This window comes from Mangifera indica, chromosome 7 (genome assembly GCF_011075055.1).
Source record: "Mangifera indica cultivar Alphonso chromosome 7, CATAS_Mindica_2.1, whole genome shotgun sequence".
In the NCBI taxonomy this organism is placed as follows: domain Eukaryota; kingdom Viridiplantae; phylum Streptophyta; class Magnoliopsida; order Sapindales; family Anacardiaceae; genus Mangifera; species Mangifera indica.
The window spans coordinates 16870942-16894477 of NC_058143.1; the positions used below are offsets into that span (position 1 = coordinate 16870942).

General features: G+C 35.5%; 4 protein-coding genes across 12 annotated transcripts; 2 read left to right on the plus strand and 2 right to left on the minus strand.

Annotated features, from left to right (window-relative positions):
* The first annotated feature begins 359 nt into the window (after positions 1-359).
* Positions 360-10584, plus strand: LOC123221109. 3 transcript variants are annotated; one of them, XM_044643814.1, is made up of 10 exons: positions 360-512; positions 1453-3031; positions 3132-3269; positions 6363-6437; positions 7898-7939; positions 8130-8219; positions 8723-8830; positions 8957-9049; positions 9193-9272; positions 9369-10584. In XM_044643814.1, the coding sequence occupies exons 2-10, from the start codon at positions 1496-1498 to the stop codon at positions 10129-10131; spliced, it is 2925 nt and encodes a 974-aa protein (XP_044499749.1). In that variant the 5' UTR covers positions 360-512; positions 1453-1495; the 3' UTR covers positions 10132-10584. The 3 variants fall into 3 exon arrangements, with proteins under 3 accessions (XP_044499749.1, XP_044499747.1, XP_044499748.1); XM_044643812.1 differs by having other exon boundaries at positions 367-512; positions 1273-3031; XM_044643813.1 differs by having other exon boundaries at positions 374-512; positions 1277-3031.
* Positions 10585-11585: 1001 nt separating this feature from the next.
* On the plus strand, positions 11586-13461 carry LOC123221280 (50S ribosomal protein L28, chloroplastic). The gene is made up of 2 exons (XM_044644079.1): positions 11586-11934; positions 13096-13461. Exons 1-2 carry the CDS (start codon positions 11724-11726, stop codon positions 13326-13328), a joined length of 444 nt encoding a protein of 147 aa, XP_044500014.1. The 5' UTR covers positions 11586-11723; the 3' UTR covers positions 13329-13461.
* Positions 13462-14192: 731 nt separating this feature from the next.
* On the minus strand, positions 14193-20066 carry LOC123221281 (protein NPGR2-like). Of its 6 annotated transcripts, none has more exons than XM_044644082.1 (7): positions 19785-20066; positions 18750-19030; positions 17424-17676; positions 15798-17014; positions 15437-15590; positions 14724-15052; positions 14193-14527 (listed from the first exon to the last, which is right to left on the minus strand). In XM_044644082.1, exons 2-6 carry the CDS (start codon positions 19002-19004, stop codon positions 14736-14738), a joined length of 2196 nt encoding a protein of 731 aa, XP_044500017.1. In that variant the 5' UTR covers positions 19005-19030; positions 19785-20066; the 3' UTR covers positions 14193-14527; positions 14724-14735. The 6 variants fall into 6 exon arrangements, 4 of the variants coding, with proteins under 4 accessions (XP_044500017.1, XP_044500015.1, XP_044500016.1 ...); XM_044644080.1 differs by having other exon boundaries at positions 14693-15052; XR_006503249.1 differs by having other exon boundaries at positions 14678-15052.
* A 1273-nt stretch (positions 20067-21339) lies between these two features.
* Positions 21340-22727, minus strand: LOC123221282 (glycine-rich cell wall structural protein). Of its 2 annotated transcripts, none has more exons than XM_044644085.1 (2): positions 22137-22727; positions 21340-21962 (listed from the first exon to the last, which is right to left on the minus strand). In XM_044644085.1, exons 1-2 carry the CDS (start codon positions 22681-22683, stop codon positions 21511-21513), a joined length of 999 nt encoding a protein of 332 aa, XP_044500020.1. In that variant the 5' UTR covers positions 22684-22727; the 3' UTR covers positions 21340-21510. The 2 variants fall into 2 exon arrangements, with proteins under 2 accessions (XP_044500020.1, XP_044500019.1); XM_044644084.1 differs by having other exon boundaries at positions 21340-21899; positions 22074-22726.
* Positions 22728-23536: the final 809 nt, after the last annotated feature.

Genomic DNA, 23536 nt, shown 5'->3' on the forward strand with positions numbered 1-23536 from the left:
ACTATTTTAAGATAAATAATCGATCTCAGTAAACATGGAGGTTACGATCGTGAAAAATTCTATGAATTGATCATTGTCTAAGATTTTCCTCGAAGCGCTTTACCATAAAAAAATATTTATACAATTTCTTCTTTTTTTTGGTTCTATTTCTGTCTCAATTGACCCGGAGTGCTGGACTTCTAATTCCAGTCAAGTCATTAAATTATTGATGTGCTCCTTACTCAAAACTTTAAAGTCTTTATTACTATTTTTAAAACAAATTTGTCTTTCGCTTACGTTCAGGCGAGGGAAAATTCCTTTTTTTTTATTTTTATACACTATTCAATATTCTTTATAAGAAAAAAATGGACGGTGTTCGTAAAAGCGTATGACGTGTCAAGCAGCCGAGTGCGAAATATCTACACAAGTGACCAACAGGTAACAATAGCACAGAGCTTTTGTTGTAGCACATATCTGATTTTTGCAGTTTTAGGTTTCGTCTGTGCTTTCAGCCCTTCACTGGCATTTCCCAGGTACTTCTTTACTTCCGGTAACTCTTTCACTAATTATATTCAATTCCTTCTTCTTAAATACATCTGTGTAAAAAATTATCAATTTATATCTGCTGATTTTTTGTGATGAGTGACATTTAGGGTTTTTTATTGGAATTTGTTCATCTGCTGAAATCTTCTTCTTCATCTTCTTTGTTGGCTTTCTGGTTGGTTTCCTGGAAATGAAGGAAAATAAAGTATAAGAGAAAAAAAAAATGTTTTCTCTGGGGTATTGAGTAGAAGTAAAATTTAAAGTTAATGATTTAGTTTTGCGCATCATATTTAGTTTTTCCTGGGTGAGTTGTATGATTCCCTTGTATTGAAAAATTGATAAGTTTGTTAACAAGAATGTTAGTTTGTAACTTATAATATGTAGTTTATCAGTGGATGTAGTCATTTAGCTAATAATTTTTAGTATAAAAGGTAATATGGATTGTGGGGATTTTTGAAACTATCAATTTATTGAGATTTTCATAATTTTGATACAATGACCACGAAACTAATACATAATAGGAGTGTAGTGGGCTATTATATATTTTTATTTTGCACCTGTGATTTCTGCCTAATTGAATTGTTTGCTGTCCTGAATTTGTTATGATTGACTGTGAAAGTTGTACTGGCTAGTTTGACATTCTGACAATAACTATATTATTATTTCAGACTGTTATTATGGTGTTTAAGATTATGATCTGGCCCTTTTCCTGCCTGTCTGTTTTCAATGTTTTGACTATCTTAATTACAGACAGGCTGCAAAATTGTTAAAAACGGATAGAACACTTGGTAAATTGATTGATACTGTGACCAAGATCACCTCTCTAGTCCCTTGGATGCAGTGATATTCGGACAGAGGCACTTAGTAAAAATTCAAGGCTTTATTGGCAAATCTCTGTGTTAAACTGTCTTCTTTCACTTTTGTCTATAGTGCCTTCTATGCTTGACTATTATTAGTTGGTGCACTGGCCAAGATGAGCAGATCTGGTCAGAAAAAAGAAAAGTATGGAAGCAGTGACCTTTCCTTAGATAACTGCAATGATGGAACTGCTGCTCGAACAAGGCCTCTCAGTTTTCATGAGATAATAATTAGAAGGAAAAACAAGAAATCACCTGAAGAAATCAAAGAGGCAGCTAGGGGATCTGAGAATAAATCAGGGGATTGCACTATTGAGAATGTTTCTGATCATCGCGAATCTGAAAGGCATCACAAACACAATATAGATTCTTCTGATGGTGTTGACAAACACTTCTCAGAGGGAGTTGTGAAGCTCGATTCCCAGGGAAAAGAAGATACCATTCCCCCTAATGGTAGCAACTCAGTGAGGAGAGACAGAGAACGCCGTGAATCAGAAAAAAAAATTAGGGATGACAGTTTACCCAAACATAAACATAGAGAAGTTCTTCGATCCGAAATCAGACTGAAGGATGGAAGTCTAGCAAAAGAAAACAATACTGGAGAAAGTTGTAGATCAGAAATCAAGCTGAAGGCTGAAATGAAAGAGAAATTCACCAAAGATAAAGGCAAGGTTGACAAACAAATTCTTGGCCTGGGAAAAAATTATGAGTGGCCGAGTGAAAATTCCAAAGATGTAGCTGTAAAGAAGCATTCAAGAGATTTAACTGGGAAAGATAGACATGAGGGCAGAAGTGGAGAGAAGTCTGAAAGAGAAAGCAAGAGAAAACATCGGAGTGGAAATGATGAGAAAAATGGAGATGGAAATGCTGTGAAGAAACATGATCTAGGTAAGCGGCGTGATTCAGAGATTTCAGAGAGAAGGGAAAGGAAAGAATCTCAAAAATCTCATTATGGGGAATCAAGGTTGAAAAGGATGCGATCAAGGAGTCGAGAGCGTGAGGAAAGGAATAGAAGGTTGTCCATTTCTGTCTCACCAAAGGCACATCGACATACATCATATCATGGACGAGAGCATGAAGAACTGTTTGCACATTCTTCTAAAGGCAGGTCTGGAAGACATCATTCTGATATTGACAGGAGCAGAGGAACCAGTAATGGTTCAAATAATCACTATAGTAGGTGGCATGGTGGATCCACAAGTGGCCTTGGTGGTTATTCGCCAAGGAAGAGAAGAACTGACGCTGCTGTTAAGACTCCCTCCCCCGTTAGTCACTCCCCAGAAAAGAAAAGTGCCAAGTGGGATGTTGCACCATCAGATTCAAACACTGTTTCTGATCCAGTTCCATCCACTTTCCAAATGTCAAACCAAAATGCATCAGTGAACGCAGATGAATTGGTTAGAGCTACTTCTCTCACTTCAAGTGAAGTGAAGCCTCTTGATGTGGCTTCAGTTTCTGCTTCTTTGACAAGGCAAAATATCTCCATTTACTCTCATCAGCTGACACAGGCTACAAAGCCTTTGAGGAGCCTTTATGTAGATAATGTACCAGCTTCAGTCTCGGAGAAAGCTGTGATCGAATTTCTTAATAATTTCTTGCTTTCATCTGGTGCTGATCAGATTCGTGGATCCCAACCTTGTATTAGCTGTGTTGTAAGTGTCAAATATATTATTCAGGGATGTACTTGTTATTTTTGTAATGTACATTATTACACATTCCAATCTGATTTGGCTCACAATCTTTTCAATGCAGATACAGAAAGACAAAGGCCAAGCTGTTATAGAATTTCTTACACCAGAGGATGCTACTGCAGCACTTTCTTGTGATGGCATTTCTTTCTTTGGCTCCATACTCAAAATCAGGCGCCCCAAAGACTTTGTTGAAGTTGCAGTAAGAATGATGATTTTTTCAACATATTACTCTTTCTTTTTATATTAGTCTTATTGGCTCGATACCTATTTTCTTCTTTCTTTTCTTTTGTTTGACAAGAAGCAAGATACATATTGACTTATTTTTGTGCAATATTGAATTTGATTACATTTTACATGTAACTATATTAGGGGGAGCTATATGGTGATTGATTGATTGATTTAAGTTGTCACCTTTTTTTTTTTTTCCTTTGTAGTTCTCTGTTTGACTGCTTGTAGTTATTGCACATACAATTACCCGTTATCTCTTTGAATTCATCAAGAAGTTGCTCTCTCTCTCTCTCTCTCTCTCTCTCTTTTTTTGGTTAGGGGGCAGGGGAACTTTACAGATTTTCGCTCACCTGTGGAAGTGATCTAGCTAAAATTGGGTTTTGTCACATTGTTAATCGGCGTTTTTGGTGTTAATTACAGTTGTGGATAATACTGTCACAGACATTTTGAGTAGGTCCTTACCAAGATTTTATGTCCCTTGCATGATCGTTATCATTTGGTATCAAAGCCTAATTCTATTCCGTTCTAAGTTCAATCCTCTCGACTTTCTATTAAATGCAGCTTTCTCAACTTAATTCAAAATGCAAATTCAAGATTTTTCACAAAGGAAGTAATCTCTTTCAAATGACCATTCAACATCAACTTTGGTGTTTTCTTGTATTGTCAACATCCATCAGATTGAGTTACTGCTCTAGTTTACCTGCCAAGATTTAAGTTATTCTCCTCCGCCAAGAAGCAAGTAGACTGGAGCAGCAGTGCAATCAGGTGAATGTTCCTAACAAACAAGAGAACACTAAAGCTGATCTTGAATGGTCATATGAAAGGGATTACTTCATGTAAAATCTAGAAACTGCATTCTGAATTAAGTTGAGAAGTTGCATTTTATAGAAAGTCAATGTGTTTGATTTTTTTTTTTTTTTTTTGTTTCAGGTGACATGAATGAAGATTAGGCTTTGTAACAAATGATGTGAACTAGGAAAGGGGTAAAGCAAGAAAAGGAAGAAGTAATAGAAATGATAGATTTGAAGGAGAGAAGCAAGAAAGGGGAGAAGTAATAGAAGAATAGAATGGGGAATAGGTAGAATTGGGGGAAAAACATCTTTATTATCAATTCATATTTTCAAGTCATCCTCCAATAGTAACTTTGGTCTTATTTCATAGGGCTAAATCAGAATAACATAAGAAATATAGCTACTAAATAAAATTAATTAATCAGAGGAAATAAAATCTCCTCCTAATAGAAAAGAGGAACAACATAAACAAGTCTTCTTTTATGTAAACTTAGAAAGAAAAATAAAAACAAATTGTAGAGATTAGTAGATCCTTGTTTTCTCTAGGTTGCCCTACATCAAGTGGTCTATGATATGATTTGATTGAATCACATAGTTTCTTTTAGGTTGGAGCTGGATATAAACTGTTTCCAAAAGATTGTTGGCAATACCTAAATTTAAATAAAAATTGAGAGATATAATATGCATCTGATAGGATTAATTGATAAAAAGGATATAATGACAATTGTTTTTTGAGACTTCTTGTTAAAGTCTTTAGGAGTGATTTTGAGGCTTTGACTGATTGGATCTTAAAAATGTTATAATCATTGTAGAAGTCTAACCACATGCTTGAACACCCTCTTCTAGAAGTCCTTGTTGTGCTAGGACAACTTTGGCATTTTGAAAGTTGAAAGCAAAATGTACATTGAAACTTACAGACTTCATTTTGTTCTAAACACTCTTGGTTTCTTGGATAATGGATTTCCATCCAAAACTTTGAGTCCATGCCCTTACATTTTTGAAATTGCAGAATATGGAAGTGGCTTATAGTCCTCAAATTTAGGGGAATGACTTGTAATTCTGACTGAGATTCTTAGTTTTTGTAGTGATTTCTTTGTACTTTAGAAGCAAATCTTGATTGATTATTAAACTTCAAGCTGGGTTCATGCTGGTAGCTTAGTTAGCTTTCTACTGCACATAGAATATCTGTTTTCCCCGCTACGTGAGATATTTCTGACTGGCATGTTGGAATCTCTTAAATAGGGTGTTTATGTTGGGTGTGTTGTATTTCACGTCTGGATGGTGACGAAGCTGTCTCCTAAATAAGAAGATTCCCTGGTGTAATGACAAATTTGATGCACTTCAAGCTTATATTCTAGCAATGGTTTTGGGTCATTGATGTAGGCTGTTCTACAGTAACTTTTTCTAATGATATGTGGTACAGTATCTGCTTTATTTGATGTTGAACTTTTAAATTGATCTTGAGATGTTTTATGATAACTGTTGATTCTTTGGTTGTTGTCTGAATACCAAGTTTTTTATTATGTAGTTCAATGTATGATGAACAGATATAACAATTACTATTTTGTGTTGATTATTTAACCTGTTGACACTTGCACGCGGGTGCACCAACTTTTTTGAACCCTAACCCTTAGAAATCTTTTTATTAGGTTTTCTAAGGATGTTGTTTCTGTGTGTGAATCTCTTGTCTGAAGGCAACATAACACAGTTTTTATCCTTAGTGCATTTGCATAAAATTACCACCTTATATGAAAAAAGATAAAGAGGAAAAAATTCTGTAATGGGGGAGCTCTTTGAGGTCTGGAGGGAAACTATTTCCTGTTTCATATTTTCACTTAATGATGGTTTCCTTCAGATTGTTTATCTTAACATAACGAATGGGTTTATAATAAGCTCATGGAAGTCATCCAAATTCAAAAAATAGGGTCTTCTCCTTATCCTTGTCACTGGACAGCTAGCTGAATATTTATGTAATATTATTATCCACTATCTTTAATGTTAACAGACCTTAGGGTATTTTCCTTGCATGGGTTGTTCGACCATGTAATGAAAATTTAATGGACTTCATAATTGATCAAAATTTCACTTACTCTTACACCTATTTCTCATGAGTTGTCATTAAACCTTAGTGATTCATATGCTATGTTTAGGTTTTTCTATTCCATTAGTATTTCATTCAACTACTACTTTCAACTGCTGCTTTGCAGTTCCTGAGGTATATTGTGGTTACTATCCATGTAGCAGGTTTTCAGACAGTTGCTATTTTCGTGCAGAATGGTGAAGAGAAATCAGTGGCAGCGGCTGCAGCTGATGCAATAAGTGATACTGTGAAGGATTCACCTCACAAGGTATGCATTTAGAGTTGCATTAGTTAGACATGATGTTTGGAACTTGTATTTACTGTGTTTATGCGTTGGAGGTTCCTAAATCTCAATAATCATAAATTTGTTTTATTTATTTTCCTTATTTGTTGTTAAACTGTCTGTTGGTGGGATAATATCATTCCTTAGGCATTAATGAAGATTTAAGCTTATTGTAGTATTTCCTTTTCATATATGAAGAGTTAAGATTCATTGTACTATTTTTTTTCTCTTTTCCACACTCATATCTAATATATCAGTGGTACAACATTGTCTATTTTGTTTCTTTGAACAATACTTTCTCAGTTTGTTCTGCTTGTGAAGAAAAAAATTTTTGATTTTTAAAATTGGATACTTACTCTGAATTGGATTCTCAAAATGTCATTCTAATCATCCCTAAACCCTACTATTTATTCACTTCAAATCCTAACTTGAGTTGGACTCTTAATCATAATTGGTAATCTGTTAGGAAAAAGTTTTTAGGTGAAATATGTGTGCGCAGTTGTGAAATGGGATTGAACAGTTATGAAACATGTGTAGTCTGTATGGTAGCTACGAAATGGGATTCAACTATTATGGAACATGAATGGTAGGTATGGGTTGTTATGAAATGAGATTGGGCAGTTATGAAACATGTATGGGTAGATATGAAATGAGCCAGCATAAAAGAGAGATTGGGGAAGGAGAGAAAGGAAGTAAAGAAATTGGGTTTTGTTTAGGCAACGTTTGGCTGATTGAGGGAGAGATTCTAGCCTTTCAAAAGCTACACAAATTAGGGAGAGTTCAAGCCTCTGGAATAGCTAGAAATGGCGAGCTCCAACATATAGAATGGTTGGAATTATCCATTTGTTGACTGCTTTGGGTAGTGAGTAGTAGACTGATTGTAGTACTGAATGTCTAAATTGTTGTCCTGCTAAGTAATATAAATAGAATCAGATCTTTATGCATCATTTTCCTCTGTTTTGTGTGTGTTTGGTTGTGGTTGGATTGTGTTCTTGCTGTTTTTGGTTGAGAATTGCAGGTAGAACCTAACATAATCCTTAACCTAATGTATAATTATTAAATCCTAACCTTTATTAAATTTTCAAATCACTTACAAATAAATATTAATTTCTTAAATCATCCCAGTTTTGCAAATTGTTCCGAAAGCGCCTCTATGATGGTGCCTAACACTTTCCTTCTTATGTGAAGGTGGGAGTGGGACATGCTCCTGGTTTAATTCATTTGTCTCCCAGATATATATAGGTCACCAAGTACTATTAACTCACTATAGTTTCTGAGATATTATTGATGCATTGCACTTTCTTGGATTGGAATTTTGATAAGAAGCAAATATGTACTATGTTGTCTGACACTGACTGAACCTGTACCACTTGTTAAATGCTGTTGAAAATCAAATATTTAGCATCTTTTATTGACTTTTTTGTCCTTTTGCATTGTTGGTGCAGATCTTCATTGGTGGAATTTCAAAGACTTTTTCATCTAAAATGGTAATATGATTTCAAAATTATTAAGTGATATTGCCTTCACAATGGCTTACATTCCCATTACTGTGCTCCCTCATACTCTCACTTCAAACTTTCTCCTGTTCTCTCCTTTTTGTCTCCTTTTCTCCTTTTGTTAACATATCTCTATTATTAATCCCTTAATGGTAATGTTGATGCACTTATGAATTTCAAGATCATGGAGATTGCTTCTGCTTTTGGACCTTTAAAAGCGTTTCACTTTGAGGTCAATGAGGATCATGATGAACCATGTGCTTTTCTAGAGGTAATAGAGCATGCTTGTACTTATGTGTTATATATTTTTTTTTTTTGAGAATGAATTCAACAACAGGTAAAATTTGTGAAGTTATTTTGAGAGTTTTATCCTCATTTAGATAGTACTTTTTTATACCATCCAGGGTCGCCTGTATTTAGTTCATACAGTTTGAGGGGTCAGATCTGCCTTATTTTGAATTTGTTATTTGCTATTATTGGAGAGAACTAAGTGTCAACTTTGTACACTGATTTGCTGCGTAGTCTATGTGCTCGTTTGATGTTCTTTGGCTTTCTGAGAGAGATTGTTTGCCAATTAACTCATTAAGCTAAGTAATCTGATTCTGGTTGAGTGCTTCTGTTATATGATCTGGAATCTGTTAAATCTACTGTCAGCCTTGAATTTATTTGTTTGTCTGTCTTTATATAAATTATCACTTCTCCATAATCTCTTTTTAACTTTTGCAATAAATCTCCTTTCTCTTCTGACCTTGGGAGTTGGGGTCTATGACACAGTATGTGGACCGATCAGTTACCCAGAAAGCTTGTGTGGGTCTTAATGGCATGAAATTGGGAGGTCAAGTACTAACTGTTGTTCAAGCTATTCTAGATGGATCATCCTTGGTACTTTTTCAATACCCTTTCTTATAAATTTTGACTGGGGACTGCAGTTAGCCAGTCAGTTCTCTTTCATTATTTGTTTTATATTTCTTGTTATGTGTGCTAATTATAAGGAGCAACACGTGCTAGGAAAATAATGGAAGCTCATCATTCTATGGGATCCCTGAGCATGCAGTTCCACTTCTTGAGAAGCCCACTCAAGTCCTGAAGCTTAAAAATGTGGTATGCTATCAGATATCTATGTAGTTTATTTTGACTATTTTGACTGTTTGTTTCTTCCCAAATCTGATATTCTATTTTCTTTCGTGATTAATTTACTCAATATTCTTCAAATAAAATTGGTATATTTTTTCAATGCTAATTAGTTCAATCAAGAAGGCCTTTCATCTTTGTCTGACTTGGAAGTTGAAGAAGTACTGGAAGATGTGCGATTAGAGTGTGCAAGGTGTGTTGAAGGACATTTTTCCATTTGAGTTTTTGTCCACGGTTCTATAAGCCAATTAATGGATATGGAATTTATTTTTGTAAATTAATGCTGCAGGTTTGGTACTGTTAAATCTGTTAATGTTGTCAAGTACGGAGATAGTAACGTTGACAACCTAGACATGTGTGAAGTCGGTGGCTATGTGGCATCTGCAGGAATTGAAGAAAACTTGAGGTGTAATGAAAGAAATGTGAAAGCAGAAAGCTTAAAAGAAGCTATGGACAATCAATCAGAAGAAATCAAGGGATTAGAGTTTCCGCTTGATGCCAAAGAAGTTAAGGAAGTTGAGGAAGGCAACAGAGTTAGTGATAATAACCCAGTTGGTGGCGTGGTGCTGGATGAGCCATGCCCACTGGATAGGCATGATAGTAACATGGCTGCTGAAGGCCTCATGCGGCAGAGCCTATCCAAAACACTTTCTCCAGAAGCTGAGCAACCAAACACCTTGAAGGATGGTACATGCTGTCATGAGGACAAAGTTGCTTGTAGAATTGAAATGGACGGCATCAGTTTGGATAATAAATTGTCAGCTGAAGAAGAATTGAATCTTGATGAAGTCAACAGAAACTTGCAGGAAGCTTCTGCAGGATTTGATGGAAGTGTGGAAACACACTCAGATTCAATTGAGAATGGTGGCAAAGAGAAACAGGATAATAATCTTGCACGGATATTTGAGCAAGGCTGTGTATTTGTGGAATATCGAAGAACAGAAGCGTCATGCACAGCGGCACATTGTTTGCATGGACGATTATTTGATGATCGGATTGTGACAGTTGAATATGTCCCTTTGGATCTTTACAAGAAGAGGTTTACAAAATGAAACTGTTTGGGAACATTGCAGTCAGATAGGAGATAGAATTGGTTGGTGTAATTTCATGCGTTGGAAGTATGCCAAATTTTGACCCTTTTCCCAGATGGTCTTTATGGAAAATCAACTTGAATAGCTTGGTTTTGAATCCTTCAAATGGGATGGTAGGCTTCATCTGGCAAATTGGAGCTTGGCTATGTAAAAATGGGTGATGGCAATGGATGGATGGTGTATGAAAATGGAGGTGAGGTGAGGTAAGTTGTTGCAGTTGTAGCTTGATTTAGGTTATGGACAGTCCATTCCATACATGAACTGAACTTGTGAGGTTGATTTAATTTAGATTCATTTGTATTTGATAGATGATGTATTTTTTACTATTGGTCTGTTCACAGAGTCAATGCTTTAAATCATGTTTACAACTTATTGGAAATTACCATAATATCCTCAATATAGCAAACTTGGAGACATGAGATATTATAATCCAAAGTAGAGCTAAGCTTGAGTTTGGTTACGCACAAGCTTGGTTTGGCTCTAGGGGTATCAAACTCGACAAGTTCGATGATATTGAGCTTGAGTTTGGTTGGTGGTGGTAACATCTTTTACACTGGCATATTCTAATTTATTAATAAAAGTTGCTTTTGTGTACCTTGATGTCTGACGGAATTTCTTGGCCAATGTTTATGTACAAGTTGTTCTTCAGGTCAGAGACAATAGTAAAACAAATATTAATTCAACGCTTTAATTATTATATCCTAATAATACAAAAAAAAAAGGTTAAATTAATTAATTTTCATTTTATAAATTATCCTATTCATTGAGATTTTTTGTTTTATGAAAATATATTTTCAGTTTTCAGATTTCGATTCTACCATTGAAATGGTAATGAAAAAAATCTGAAAGATATTTTTAGTGTTTAATAACAATAAAAAAAATATATATATATATATATATATATATATATATAATATTAAATTAGATAATTTAATAAAATTTAAATTGAAAGATAATGTTTTAATATCAAAATTGAAAGATTATTTTAAAAATTATCGAATATAAATTATCATTATGTTTGATAAAATTCGATAAAAATAAATAATTATTATATTTAATTAAAGATAATAAAAAATATTAGTATATTATTTTATTAAAATATCTTTAAATATAATTATTTTCAAATAATTTTTATATTAATTAAAAATAAGAGCATTTTTATCATTAAAAAATTTAATAAATAATCATATAATTATAATGAAATTAAAATTATTTTAATAATTTTTTAATATTTAAAATAAATATAATAATTAGATTACTTTTAGTATATAAATATTATAATAAAAAATTATTAAATTTTTTATTATTTATAAATAAAAAAATATAAATAATAAAAAATGGATATTAAAATTTATAAACCCTGATCAATTGCCGCAGAGTATTGACCAAAGCCCACAAAGCCCAAGTGAAAAGTTCTACTGAATCTGCAAGTAACAATTTTCAAAGAATTTGAAAATTAAAAACGAAAGAAAAAGAAATTCACTCGAAAATCGATATCATTATCCAGCCGCACACTCTTTTCCCTCGTCTTCTCCAAAACACCACTCGAAACAATGGCAGCACCGGGACTGTTGCTGGCTAACACTTCCAACTTATGCTTTCGCCGCCCTCCACATCTTTCTCCTAAAACCAATTTACTCTCTTCAGACCTGGGTTTCCTTACTTCACAATTGAGTGGCATCAGAATTTCGTACAACCACCCTGACGTGGCAAAGCTCAATCCCGTTTCCTCCCCTTTCGCTCCGGCTCTTCAACCCGTTGCACGTAATTCTCTGTTTCTGGGTTTCTTTCCTTTTGTTTCCATATATTATTGTTTGTATCCATTTCTTTTAAGTTTAAATATGCATTCGTCTTTACTCTTTTGAGAATAAATCATTGATGAAATAATGCAATAATTGTGTTTTGTATTCTCGAGATTATAAAAACTTAAGCTTGTTCTTTTTAGTTTAACATGAAGCTGAAGTTTTTGGACTTGGTTATGATAATTTTAAGTGGGCATACATCAGATTCAGTAGGAATTTTAGGAGAAAATAGAAGCTCTGTTGTAAACTTAATCGGTTTATGGAACCTGTTGAAGGATTTTAGATTTTGCTCATGCATATTTGTTTATTGGTTCTCTTGACTTTGTTTTTGAGGGCACATCTTAAGGAAGACTTTGCCGAAACTCTTACAAGAGTTAACACTTTGCAATTCATCGGTATGCCTTCCAATCCAATCATGAGAAGTTATCAAAATTTACATGATTTTCACTGTTGAGAGATTTCTTCAACGTGTTTTGTTAAGACATAGATTAGTATGATACCCTTCATTATGTAGGGGTTAATTAGAGGCTAAGAGATTATCCCAGAGCTGAAATTCAAGTTATGTGGATGGTTATAAAATTTAGATAAGCGTGATGAAGAAAATGAATTCTACAAGTTCACTCGCATTCATTATCTTTCTCATCCTTTTGGCTCTTCTCAGGGGAGCAGTGTTCTGGTGTTTAATAAGCAATTCTTATTAATATAGTGTTATTGTTGTTTTTGAATATCATTGATGGGCATTAAAAGCTCGGAAGATTGACATGGTTCCTCCTTTTTTGAGTGTATTGGACAATTAATGTATGTTTCATAATGTTATCAAGCTTGGTATGTTTATTGGGAACTGTGAAGTTTGCTTTCTTTGTTGTTCTCAATTTGCTTTCCATATTGCTGATAATTCTTGTTTATTTTGAAAAACAACAATTTGATGAAGGTGTGATAATATTTGTTGCAAATTGTACGAATAATAGTCACTGAGACTGCATTTACAATGGTTGTGAAATCCACTATCTAGCTTTGTGTTTTCTTAATGATTTTCTTAAACCATTTTGTTTGCCTTTATCTGACAAATACAATGAATTGATGATACATGAATTGCTGTATATAATATGATTCATCTTTCCAGGGAGAGTTTGTCCCTTAACTGGGAAGAAAGCAAACAGGGCCAACAAAGTATCCTTCTCAAACCACAAAACAAAAAAGTTGCAGTTTGTAAACCTACAGTACAAGAAAGTTTGGTGGGAGGCTGGTAAGCGCTATGTAAAGCTGCGTTTATCAACCAAGGCTTTGAAGACTATAGAGAAAAATGGATTGGATGCTGTTGCTAAGAAGGCTGGGATAGATCTTCGAAAGGAATAAATAGATGCTTTCAGTTGCTGGTAAAGCTGCTCTGCTTACTGTTTCCTTGTTTTTTTAAATCTGTTCTCACTATGTATTGTTTTATTTTTGTTGGATTCTTCCATTGAATCGAGGAAAAATTAATCGTTAAGCCAACAGGTTTTTGTAATTTTTTTTTTTGAATTATCTTATTCCTAGTTTTATAAGTAAAACTTTACATAAACATGATTTTCTTTTGTCAAGGTGTGCATAAATTTTTGTGGGGATCAAGCTAAGATTGTAAAGCGAGAAAAAATGTGAAAGACAGCATCATTGTGCAGATATGATGCCCATATAACTTTGATTTCAAAGTAGTTGCATTCTAAAATCGACGTATGTTGTATAACTATCTGACATTGGAACATGAACTCATAAATAATTCACCAACTAAAGAAGCAAAATAGCATAACCGTGTGGCATTTAAGTCATGTTCTCTTCTACATCGGAGAATAATATGCATTGTAAATGAGAGGACTTGCTTGGGATTGAATGTGATGCTCAAATGAAGACTGGAACTTCCTTAGAATGCATTTTTCATTTAAAGGGAGCGAAATTCTAACCCCAGGTTTTCAAAGAAGTAATTTGGCATAATTTCCACATTGAAAGATGCATCAGGTACTCAGATTTTTTTCCCTCAGCCAATGGATATGAACAAAAGGTTTATATCATAGTTCATAAGCACACCACATGATATCTATACATAAGTGTATGTGTGTGTGTTGATATTAAGGTCAAAATCTTGTCCATATGGAAAAATGGCCAAGCTTCATCACATCTTCCACTGTCCTTAAATTTTGGCTAGGACTTTTGACCATTTTGTAACATAGTGTTTTTCTTTGCATGATATTGGTAACCAGGAGAGTTCATAACAATCAGTTTGGGTATCAAAAATTGTAAAAGTTATCAGTATCACATTGCCATACAATTGCAGTACCAACATTCTATATGGACTTTCAGCTTGTATCTGGACATCACCAAATATCCAATGGAACTATGCATTGGCAGTTTCCCTCTGTCCATCCAGTATTATTACAAATCAAATTCAATTTTCTTGACTTAGCTTTTTAGGTTACCAGCATGGCTGTGAGTTGTCACAAAGGACACAATATAACCTTGAATGTTGGACCAAACAAAATTCTTCTTATCATCCAGAATGAAGCATCCCTCCCTCTGGCTAAAACCTGGAAAAGATAAACAGAAAGAAATTAAAAAAAAGAAAAATTTATTTAACTTCTATCAGTAATGTATGAGATACATCACTGACAATGAAAATATATTATATACATACAGAGACAATTTAAAAAAGAAAAACATTGGGGAATTTAACATACTCATAATTAATTTACATTCATAAATGGCCGAGATTGTTGAAGTTACATGTAGAATTTGTCATCTAAAAGGTTCAACTGGTGCAGTTTCCTCAAGAAGAGCAGCAGCCTCGAAGCATTCGACTGCTTCCAGGGTTGATGCACTGGCATCAGCTTTGTACAGCAGCCCAAGATTGTACCAAGCTGCAGGGTTCGTCCGGTCAAGTCGAAGGGCATCAGTGAGGAAGCTTCTCACTGTCTTCATTGATTCCCCACCAATCCGTCTGAGGATGCAGGCGATGGATATTAAGCTTGGGACGTGGGTGGGATCAGCATCTATCCCTTTTCTGAATGATATCAGAGCTTCTTGGTGCAGACCCTTTGCTTCATTTAGTAAACCTGACAAAATCATCAACATTAATCCTGTATTTCCGTTAAAAAATCAACTATAAAACATTTAAGCAAAGTATTCAAGAGATTTTAATCATAATAAAGTTTGAATAGTTGAAGCAATATATTTCTAAAGAAGCAATAGGTAGACACCGTCCAAAACTCAGAAAAAAAGGCCTATTGTGGAGGCTGTAAATTGTTGATATCAAAGAGCAAAGATAGTAACTCACTTAAGAAGTTTAAATACACACAGGAAAAGGTTGACTGATTATAGTGAGGAAAGAATGAGATTGAGGAATATTGAGTAGGATATCATTGAAAACAGTCATATAAACAGTAAGGAGAAGAAGCATAAATGCAAGAGTCAAAGACTGTAAACAAAACATTGTATACCTGTGGAGTGCCATCCAGATGCAGAATAAGGACTGATAGCCTTGGATTTTGAAAGACAAATCTCCGCATCCCGCCATTGAGACAAACTTGTGTACAAATTAGCTAGATCATGCCATGTTTCTATTTCCAAAGTCCTATCATGATTGTCCCTTTTCTGCAAGAAGAAATCAAATGAAGAAAGTAATCAATCTAGCAATTGTTCAATCAAACTTTTGACAATGTTATTTGCTTGTTCAGCTCAAGTTAATCTTTTAAAAAACTAAGTCACACCTCATATGAGCTTTCAGCTAGATGCAATGTCAAATATGGTAGCATGCCTTAGAATTACAGGACAGATATTCATATCAAATAGATAATACACCTTAAGAAGATTCTTCCCAGCACCCAAGTGTTTCTTTCGAACTTGGAGAACAGCAAGGAGGTGTGTATATGTTTCTATGGCATCTGTTAGTCGGCCCTGTGCAATCTGGAGTTTAGCTTTAGTTCGCAGTAGTTCTCCTTGCTCCCACTTCCCTGTCTGATCTAGAGCAGCATTTATTACAGTCTCCGCATCAACGAACTGTTTCTGAGCTGACAATATTCGAGCCAAAAGGATATTTCCTTTAACATTACTGCCAGCCTCAACCTGCAACAGTTGTTTTGCATAATAAAGTGCCACATCCAACTTCCTCCGCTCAGAATTTTCTAAACAAAGATGGAATACAACATATGGATCTCTTTCTCTCATCATTCTTGCAGCAGTTTCCAGTGCCTCCAGAGCCTCAGACTGCTTCAAAGTTCTCTCAGAATCAGAAACAACGTATCTCGACTGAGCTGACAGTAAAATACCCAGTAAACAGTTGGCAATGCTAACCATCTGGCCACATCTTCCATGAAACTTGGAAAGTGCCTTGCGAGCATAAGTTATTCCTTCCTCAATGCATACCCTATTCTCTGCACAAATCTTCGAAGCCAGCAATAATTCCATTATGCAGTCTGAATTTCCTCTGTGGTTCAATAAGTTCTTCAAAAGATTCAAAGCAACCATGTATTCCCCTCCTCCATAATAACAAAGAGCAAGAGTACAATATCGCTCTTTTCTTTCCACGATCCCAGGAAGTAACTCTTCAACCTGATGGACCAGAGCCCACAATTCCCCTGAAATAGACAAGGCAAATGAAAGGTGATCTATAATTGATGGGTCCCATCCAGTTCTTCCGAGAACAAATTTTCTCAGTAAAATCAGTAGCAAGAGAACAGCCTCTTCTATGTTGTTTCTTGGCACAAAAGAACCTTCCATCTGTGAACGTAGATTTGGAGGGCTTGCATCAGTACCACTGTATAAAAGAAAAACTGCAAATTCCTTTTCTATCTTTGTGAGGGTTTCTGTGTCAAGATTCCAATGATACAGAAGAGCCCGCCTATATGACAAAATGGCTTCTTGGGGTGACCCAGCAAGTTTCCATAGTTCTGGAAGCAATTCAACAGCTTTGTTTATAATATCTTGCAGTTTACAATCTACAGAGTAGTTTTCTGGAAAGCCTTCAGGTAATGCATGCTCAACAGTATCTAATATAACTTGGCATGATTTAGCAGCCTCTACAAAAGTAACAAAACAGGGCAGGAAGAAGATTAGGTATGCCTTGATTATAACAAATTTTCCACCTAGAAGGCAATTATTTTTCAGGATCATTCTTTTGTTTATACTGATGTGAGAAGGATGGAGGGAGAGAGAAAGAATCACAGAAACATATGAAGACTACAGCTATGTGAATTCCACAAAAACTTTGATGATTACAAAAAGATATATAAATTAGAAACTTTTTGAAGAAATGATGAGAATATTCTTACTTAATATTTTGAATGTCATATTCATCACAATTCTACTGGAAAGAAAATTTCCCAAAGCAATCTCATGACTAGAAAACATAAAGATAAAATGGACAATAACTTAAAAATGACGCAAGGATAACCATAAATGATAGGGAGAATAAGATGAACAGCATACCTTCAAATCTTCCAAGACCTTGCAATGATTTGGCTTTGAGAAAAATAGCTTCAAGAAGTAAACTAACAGCATGCATAGACATTGCTGGGGAAGCATCGCTTTGAGAATGGCGCCAGTTTTGTTCACATCTTCTTGAAAGGGAAACTTTCATCTTGGAAGTCACAGATGGAACATCTATTCCTTCGAATACATGAAGTGAAGCTTCTATGTTTCCTTTCTGAAACTCAAGCCTTCCTAGTAACGCTCTAGCTTCCTGAGATCACGACAATTGCTTAGCTTTATGACATGCTGTGAAGATATTAAATTTCATTGAAGCAAATCACAAGGCACCATGGACATATCGTCAACCTCCCAAACTATATGGAAATGAGCCATTTTCCAAAATCCAATCATGTACTATTGTAGCCAACTCTCAGAGTATATGGTTTGACACAGTTGGACAAATAGGCTTAATGATAGTTCCATTATACATCATTCAAATTATCATGCAAAATTTCGTCAAATAATTGAATTATCAGCATGAATAGTAAGTCATCAATCATATACATATATATACATAAAAAAGCCACTAACATGGAATGAAAGATTTCAGAAGTAGCAAGGCAAACCATCTTTGGTAATTCATTGAATATAAAACTCCCACAATAAAATGCTGAACCCAAGGGCATTGTGCATAATGAATTATGAACAAGTGGTTGCCAAAAATTTTAACAAGACTTACCTGAAGCCTCATGGAAGATCATAAGTAAACAATCCTTCCATAATTTCCCAGATGACTTCTGCTGAGTGGTGTAAGGAATTACATAATGTATATTTTACCATTATAGAAAAGAAAATTTTCAAATAGGATGAATCACCCAAGCTTTGAATTAATTAATACAAGTTACCATCCTTGCAAAACACCAGGGGGAAAATAGCATCTAAAAAAGAAAGGAAAACTTGCTCGAAACAAGATCACCCAACTAGCATTTCCATTATCTAGGCTAATACCGCCTTAAAACGACATTATGATCAATTGAAACATATACGCAGAACACTTAAATAGACTTCACTCAGATACTTTCTTTTAATGATCCATTGAATTAGTGCCACTATTGAGTCAAATATGTTAGCTTAAAGCACTGATGGATTTGTCTCTAACATAAAATTATTCACTCAAGAAAATATGTTCAGCACACAAAGATTCGACCCCATTGGGTACTACGATTTTGTAAATATGATCTAATTCATTCAGCTAACTTAGTCAAGCAGAAATGAAAATCAAAATAAGAGAAAAAGCAGCCTACTGAAAATGCAAGAGAGACACAAAGCTTAAGTGAAACAAACCTCGTAGTTCAAATAACCACTTTCACGAAGACATGACTCTGCTTCTTCAATGTTGCTATTATCAACTTTTGAATCCATCTCACCAGGCCGAGAAGAATATCCACTAGCAGAATAGTCCCGAGTTGCCAGGGACTCTGATGAAGAAACTAATTTATCCACTCTTAATTGTTGATCCTCTGAATAAATGCATTTTATCATCTTCCTCAACCTCGATTGGACTCCAAATTTCTTACTGAACCAATTCTTAATTCCCATTATGTTTCATCACGCTTGAAATCCTCCTAAAATATCATCAACAACAAAAGAAAATTAAAATAAACTGAAACATTAGAACTAGTTAAAAGACTTGAATACCATAACCACAAGTCGATGGACGTGAGAAAATAAACACATATAGATAATAGAGAATTAAAACAAGATAGGAGCCTCATGAAACTAAATCCTAATAACCTTCAAATTCTAATAATCCTAATTATTAAAAGATAATGGCAGACAATTAAATTAAAAACACTCAATCCTAAGAGATAAAGGACTAAATAAACTTAAATTAGTCCCATTCTTCTTAAATTACAAGCACAATTCAATGCCTATACAGTCTTCAATCACGAACAAACACTTAATTTCTAAACACCAGCAAAGTAATTTTGTGTGGCCCAAAAACCGGGAAGAAATGAGAGGCTTCAAACCCAAAATACAAAAATTCTAACGAGCTTTCTTCTTTCTCTCTAACTACTAAAACAAACGATCATGCTTAAGATTGAGACTATCTCGCACCGCAAAACAACAAAACAGAAACACCAACCTTAAAAAGCGAAACAATTCAGGAGGAAAAAGAAAAGAAACGACAACCCCGGAAAGGAATCCAGCTAAACCCAGATAAATTTAGGTGCTTATTTCCACAGGACAAAACAGAAAACGCAATCATTTGAAGAAAAAAAGTTGACAGTAAAATTCACTGAAACAGACTGGTTACAGCGTGACGAAGAAAAGAGCATTAAGCAAACAAGATCAAACAAGCTCCAAAAAGAAAAGCACCTTTTCATGGTAAAAAAGAATTGACCGAGCCCACAATTCACCACCTACTTGACAATGCATCTCTCTCCACGAATTTTAACAGAGAAAAAGTCCCCCAATTTTTCTCTCGTCAAGGAAGAATCCAAAGCATCATCATCATATTTCTCTTACTTGCAGACTTTTAGTCGTTTGATTTGATTTGGTTATTTGTTGGTTTCTTGACAGATTTCCTTGAGTTTGAAAGAGAGTGTCAGCATTAAATTCTGACATCTAACAGCGGCGAGGCTTGTCTGAAAAGTGTGAATGAGCGGAGAATATAAATAAATAAAAATAGTTCATTATTAAATATCGCTTCGATTCATGTGCGGGGCCCAGTTTGAAAAAACCTCCTCCAGCTGCCGGCCACGTTGGAGCTCTCTTCTCACACAAGCTTCCTCTGACACTTTGACTAAGATTATTGTTAATTATTATTATTTTAATAAACAGTATAAATAATTCAAATTTCCTTTGAGCCACTGAGGTTTTATGCACTAACAATAGCCCCCATCATTAGTGAGCGTTGGGAATATGGCCAAAAGAGTATTTTCCACCCAAGTTTAAGTACACTCTTAAATCACATCCACAAAATTTAAAAAGCCAAAAGTCTCATCTATCCGTTCAAAATCTCAATTAGGGTTAGAGATAAAACCGTTATTTAAAAAATTAAAGTTTTATTACCTTTACTCCCTCAATTAAAAAACTCACAATTTCCGATTTTAAATTTAAAAAATCAATATTTTATATTAGGTTTTACAAATCATCGCTAGAGATGACAGTCTTCGATCACATTAGGTCTCCCTCCTAACTTAAATATTCTTACTGATCACATCTCAACTATTGACGAAACTTATTTTCTCCAATAAAAATGAAATCATCTTCGTCTAAGTGTCTTTATCTTGGATAAAGACAACTTCGTCTGAGACTTTTAATAGTCATGTTCGTATCGAATGAAGACAAAATAATTTTTGTCTAAGACGACGACAATCCAATGAAAATGATTTCGTTTTCGTTGGATGAAATATGTTTCATCGATGGTTAAAATGTGATTGGCAGGGATAGTTAAGTTGGGAGAGAGAGCCAAAACAACCAGAGTTAGCGAAGTTCGTAGTCTCCAGTGTTAATTTGTAAACACTAAAAGGGAAATATTAATTTTTCAAATTATGAGTGTGAAAAGTGAGATTTTCAAATCGAGGAAGATAAGAATAATAAAATTTTAGTTTTTTAAATTTATTAATAAATAACAATTTTATTTTTTATCTTAATTAAAATTTTATGTTATTTATTTTTTACCTTAATTAAGATTTTAAATAAATATGGGAGACTTTTGAATTTTCAAACCTACGGTTGTAACTTTAAGAACATACCTAAATTTGAGTGGGAAATAGACTTTTGGCCTTGGGAATATTATCAAATTGTATTCTTACAGTTGTATGTTCTTTGTCAACAGTTGAAAATTAGCGGTTGAGGGATTTTTTGTCATTAAATCATACCTTAGGGGTAAAAATGTCATTAAAGTTTAATTTGCTCTTGCTGGATATATATTATAAAAACTTTATATTGCAGCAAAGGAGTAACATATTACATTATAATAAGAAGTAATTATCACAAATACAAAATGTTACATCAAATTCAAATAAAATCACTTATTTTGGGATAATAATATTAATGGTTCACGTTACTTGTCTCTTGCATGCATGCAACGTGACTCTTAGTGGTGTCCAATTCCACCACCCCCACCACCGAATCCACCACCTCCACCCCCTCCAATCCCTCCGCCAAATCCTCCACCTTTTCCGAATCCACCACCAGAGCCTGCCCCAACACCCCCACCAAATCCACCACCTTTTCCACCTCCACCACCACCACCAATACCCCCTCCACCGCCTTTACCAATGCCACCTCCCAATCCACCTCCCTTACCAAAACCTCCACCAGCACCACCACCTATGCCACCTCCTTTTCCAAATCGTCCACCTTTTCCGAATCCACCACCAGAGCCTGCCCCAACACCCCCGCCAAACCCACCACCTTTTCCACCTCCCCCACCACCACCAATACCCCCTCCACCGCCTTTACCAATGCCACCTCCCAATCCACCTCCCTTACCAAAACCTCCACCAGCACCACCACCTATGCCACCTCCTTTTCCAAATCCTCCACCTTTTCCGAATCCACCACCAGAGCCTGCCCCAACACCCCCACCAAATCCACCACCTTTTCCACCTCCCCCACCACCACCAATACCCCCTCCACCGCCTTTACCAATGCCACCTCCCTTACCAAAACCTCCACCAGCACCACCACCTATGCCACCTCCTTTTCCAAATCCTCCACCAGCGCTACCACCTTTACCAAATCCTCCACCAGCACCACCACCTTTGCCAATCCCTCCACCTATGCCACTACCTTTTCCTATTCCTCCACCTATGCCACCACCAGTGCCTCCACCAAATCCACCACCTTTGCCGCCCCCGGCACCAATGCCTCCTCCCTTACCGAATCCCCCACCGGCACCACCACCAACGCCACCACCCTTTCCTCCACCGGCACCACCTCCAAATCCTCCACCGCCACCTGCTCCACCACCACCACCACCTCCTAATCCTCCGCCTCCTCCAGCTCCACCACCAAAGCCCCCACCGCCACCAGCTCCACCACCAAAGCCCCCCCCAGCCCCACCGCCAGCACCTCCACCTCCACCTCCACCAAAGCCACCACCGAATCCTCCTCCCTTGCCTAAACCAATTGACGTTTTCTCCTCATCCTCCTTACTTTCACCCACTATATTCCTCGCAACCACGCTCCCCACTAAAGCACAAAGGCAAAACAAAGATAACAACGCAACTTTCCTAGTTCCACGCACCATTTTCATATACAACATACAAAGAGAGTGAACTCTGAGTTGATGAAAACTTCTAAACCCGACGAGCTTTTATAAGCCCTTTTATTGAATTAATTTTTCACAACTGCTAACTGCCCACTGTCCATTTCATAAATGCTCCTATAGTTAAGGCTACTCTTTTTTCTCTTTTTTACATTCCAAAGCTAAATTACAATCAGTTTCATTGAGGCAGATCTGACAGTACCGAAACCCATTTAAATGCACCGACATGAGTTATAATTTGTTCTTTGTTTTATATAGTTTAGAGGAGTGGGTGAAACTGCTTAGCTTCATAAGCATTAGTGTTTATTTATTTGTACAAGGTATTGTGTAAACCAATAGCTAAGAAACTTGGCACAATTAAAGATTCAACTCGGAAAAACGATTGTGCAGCCTTGTTTGCACAACTTCCATGTGCGTGGTAGATGAAGAATTTATTGCATGATGTAGAAAAATCTTTTCTCTTTTACAAAACATTATCTCCTTCATCAAACATACAATTAATGGGGTTAGAACGTAGCGCAATTGTTATATATACAACAAACATGTGGCGTTGCCTGTTTGTGATAATCTTCCAAGTCACCATCGAAATCGATAGTTTTCGAATCCATATGCTACTTACTAGTGCCGACGTTTTAATGGTGACATAGGCCTGGTTAGCTGGATTCGTACACTAAATAATTCATTAATACATATAAAATATTGGTAAGATGGACATATATTAAGAAATTTAAATATTAGTTAGATAGACGGTTGGGAAATTGGTTTTCTCAAACTTAAATGATGGAAACCTGCCATTTCATCAAACCTTGGGTGGGAAATAATTATTTCAACGTATTGGCTGTGAATGTTG

What these genes read in the sequence shown, in the direction of transcription:
- LOC123221109 (XM_044643814.1), top strand. Translation starts at nt 1,496, where the DNA reads ATGAGCAGATCTGGTCAGAAAAAAGAAAAGTATGGAAGCAGTGACCTT. An exon ending in TGAAGGATTCACCTCACAAG is followed by an intron (nt 6,438 to 7,897) that starts GTATGCATTTAG and finishes TTGTTGGTGCAG; the next exon opens with ATCTTCATTGGTGGAATTTC. An exon ending in AGACTTTTTCATCTAAAATG is followed by an intron (nt 7,940 to 8,129) that starts GTAATATGATTT and finishes ATGAATTTCAAG; the next exon opens with ATCATGGAGATTGCTTCTGC.
- LOC123221280 (XM_044644079.1), top strand. Translation starts at nt 11,724, where the DNA reads ATGGCAGCACCGGGACTGTTGCTGGCTAACACTTCCAACTTATGCTTT. An exon ending in GGCTCTTCAACCCGTTGCAC is followed by an intron (nt 11,935 to 13,095) that starts GTAATTCTCTGT and finishes TCATCTTTCCAG; the next exon opens with GGAGAGTTTGTCCCTTAACT.
- LOC123221281 (XM_044644082.1), bottom strand. Translation starts at nt 19,004, where the DNA reads ATGGGAATTAAGAATTGGTTCAGTAAGAAATTTGGAGTCCAATCGAGG. An exon ending in CTGGGAAGAATCTTCTTAAG is followed by an intron (nt 15,591 to 15,797) that starts GTGTATTATCTA and finishes TTCTTCTTGCAG; the next exon opens with AAAAGGGACAATCATGATAG. An exon ending in ATCTGGATGGCACTCCACAG is followed by an intron (nt 15,053 to 15,436) that starts GTATACAATGTT and finishes TGATTTTGTCAG; the next exon opens with GTTTACTAAATGAAGCAAAG.
- LOC123221282 (XM_044644085.1), bottom strand. Translation starts at nt 22,683, where the DNA reads ATGTTGTATATGAAAATGGTGCGTGGAACTAGGAAAGTTGCGTTGTTA. An exon ending in TGGTAAAGGTGGTAGCGCTG is followed by an intron (nt 21,963 to 22,136) that starts GTGGAGGATTTG and finishes GATTCGGAAAAG; the next exon opens with GTGGAGGATTTGGAAAAGGA.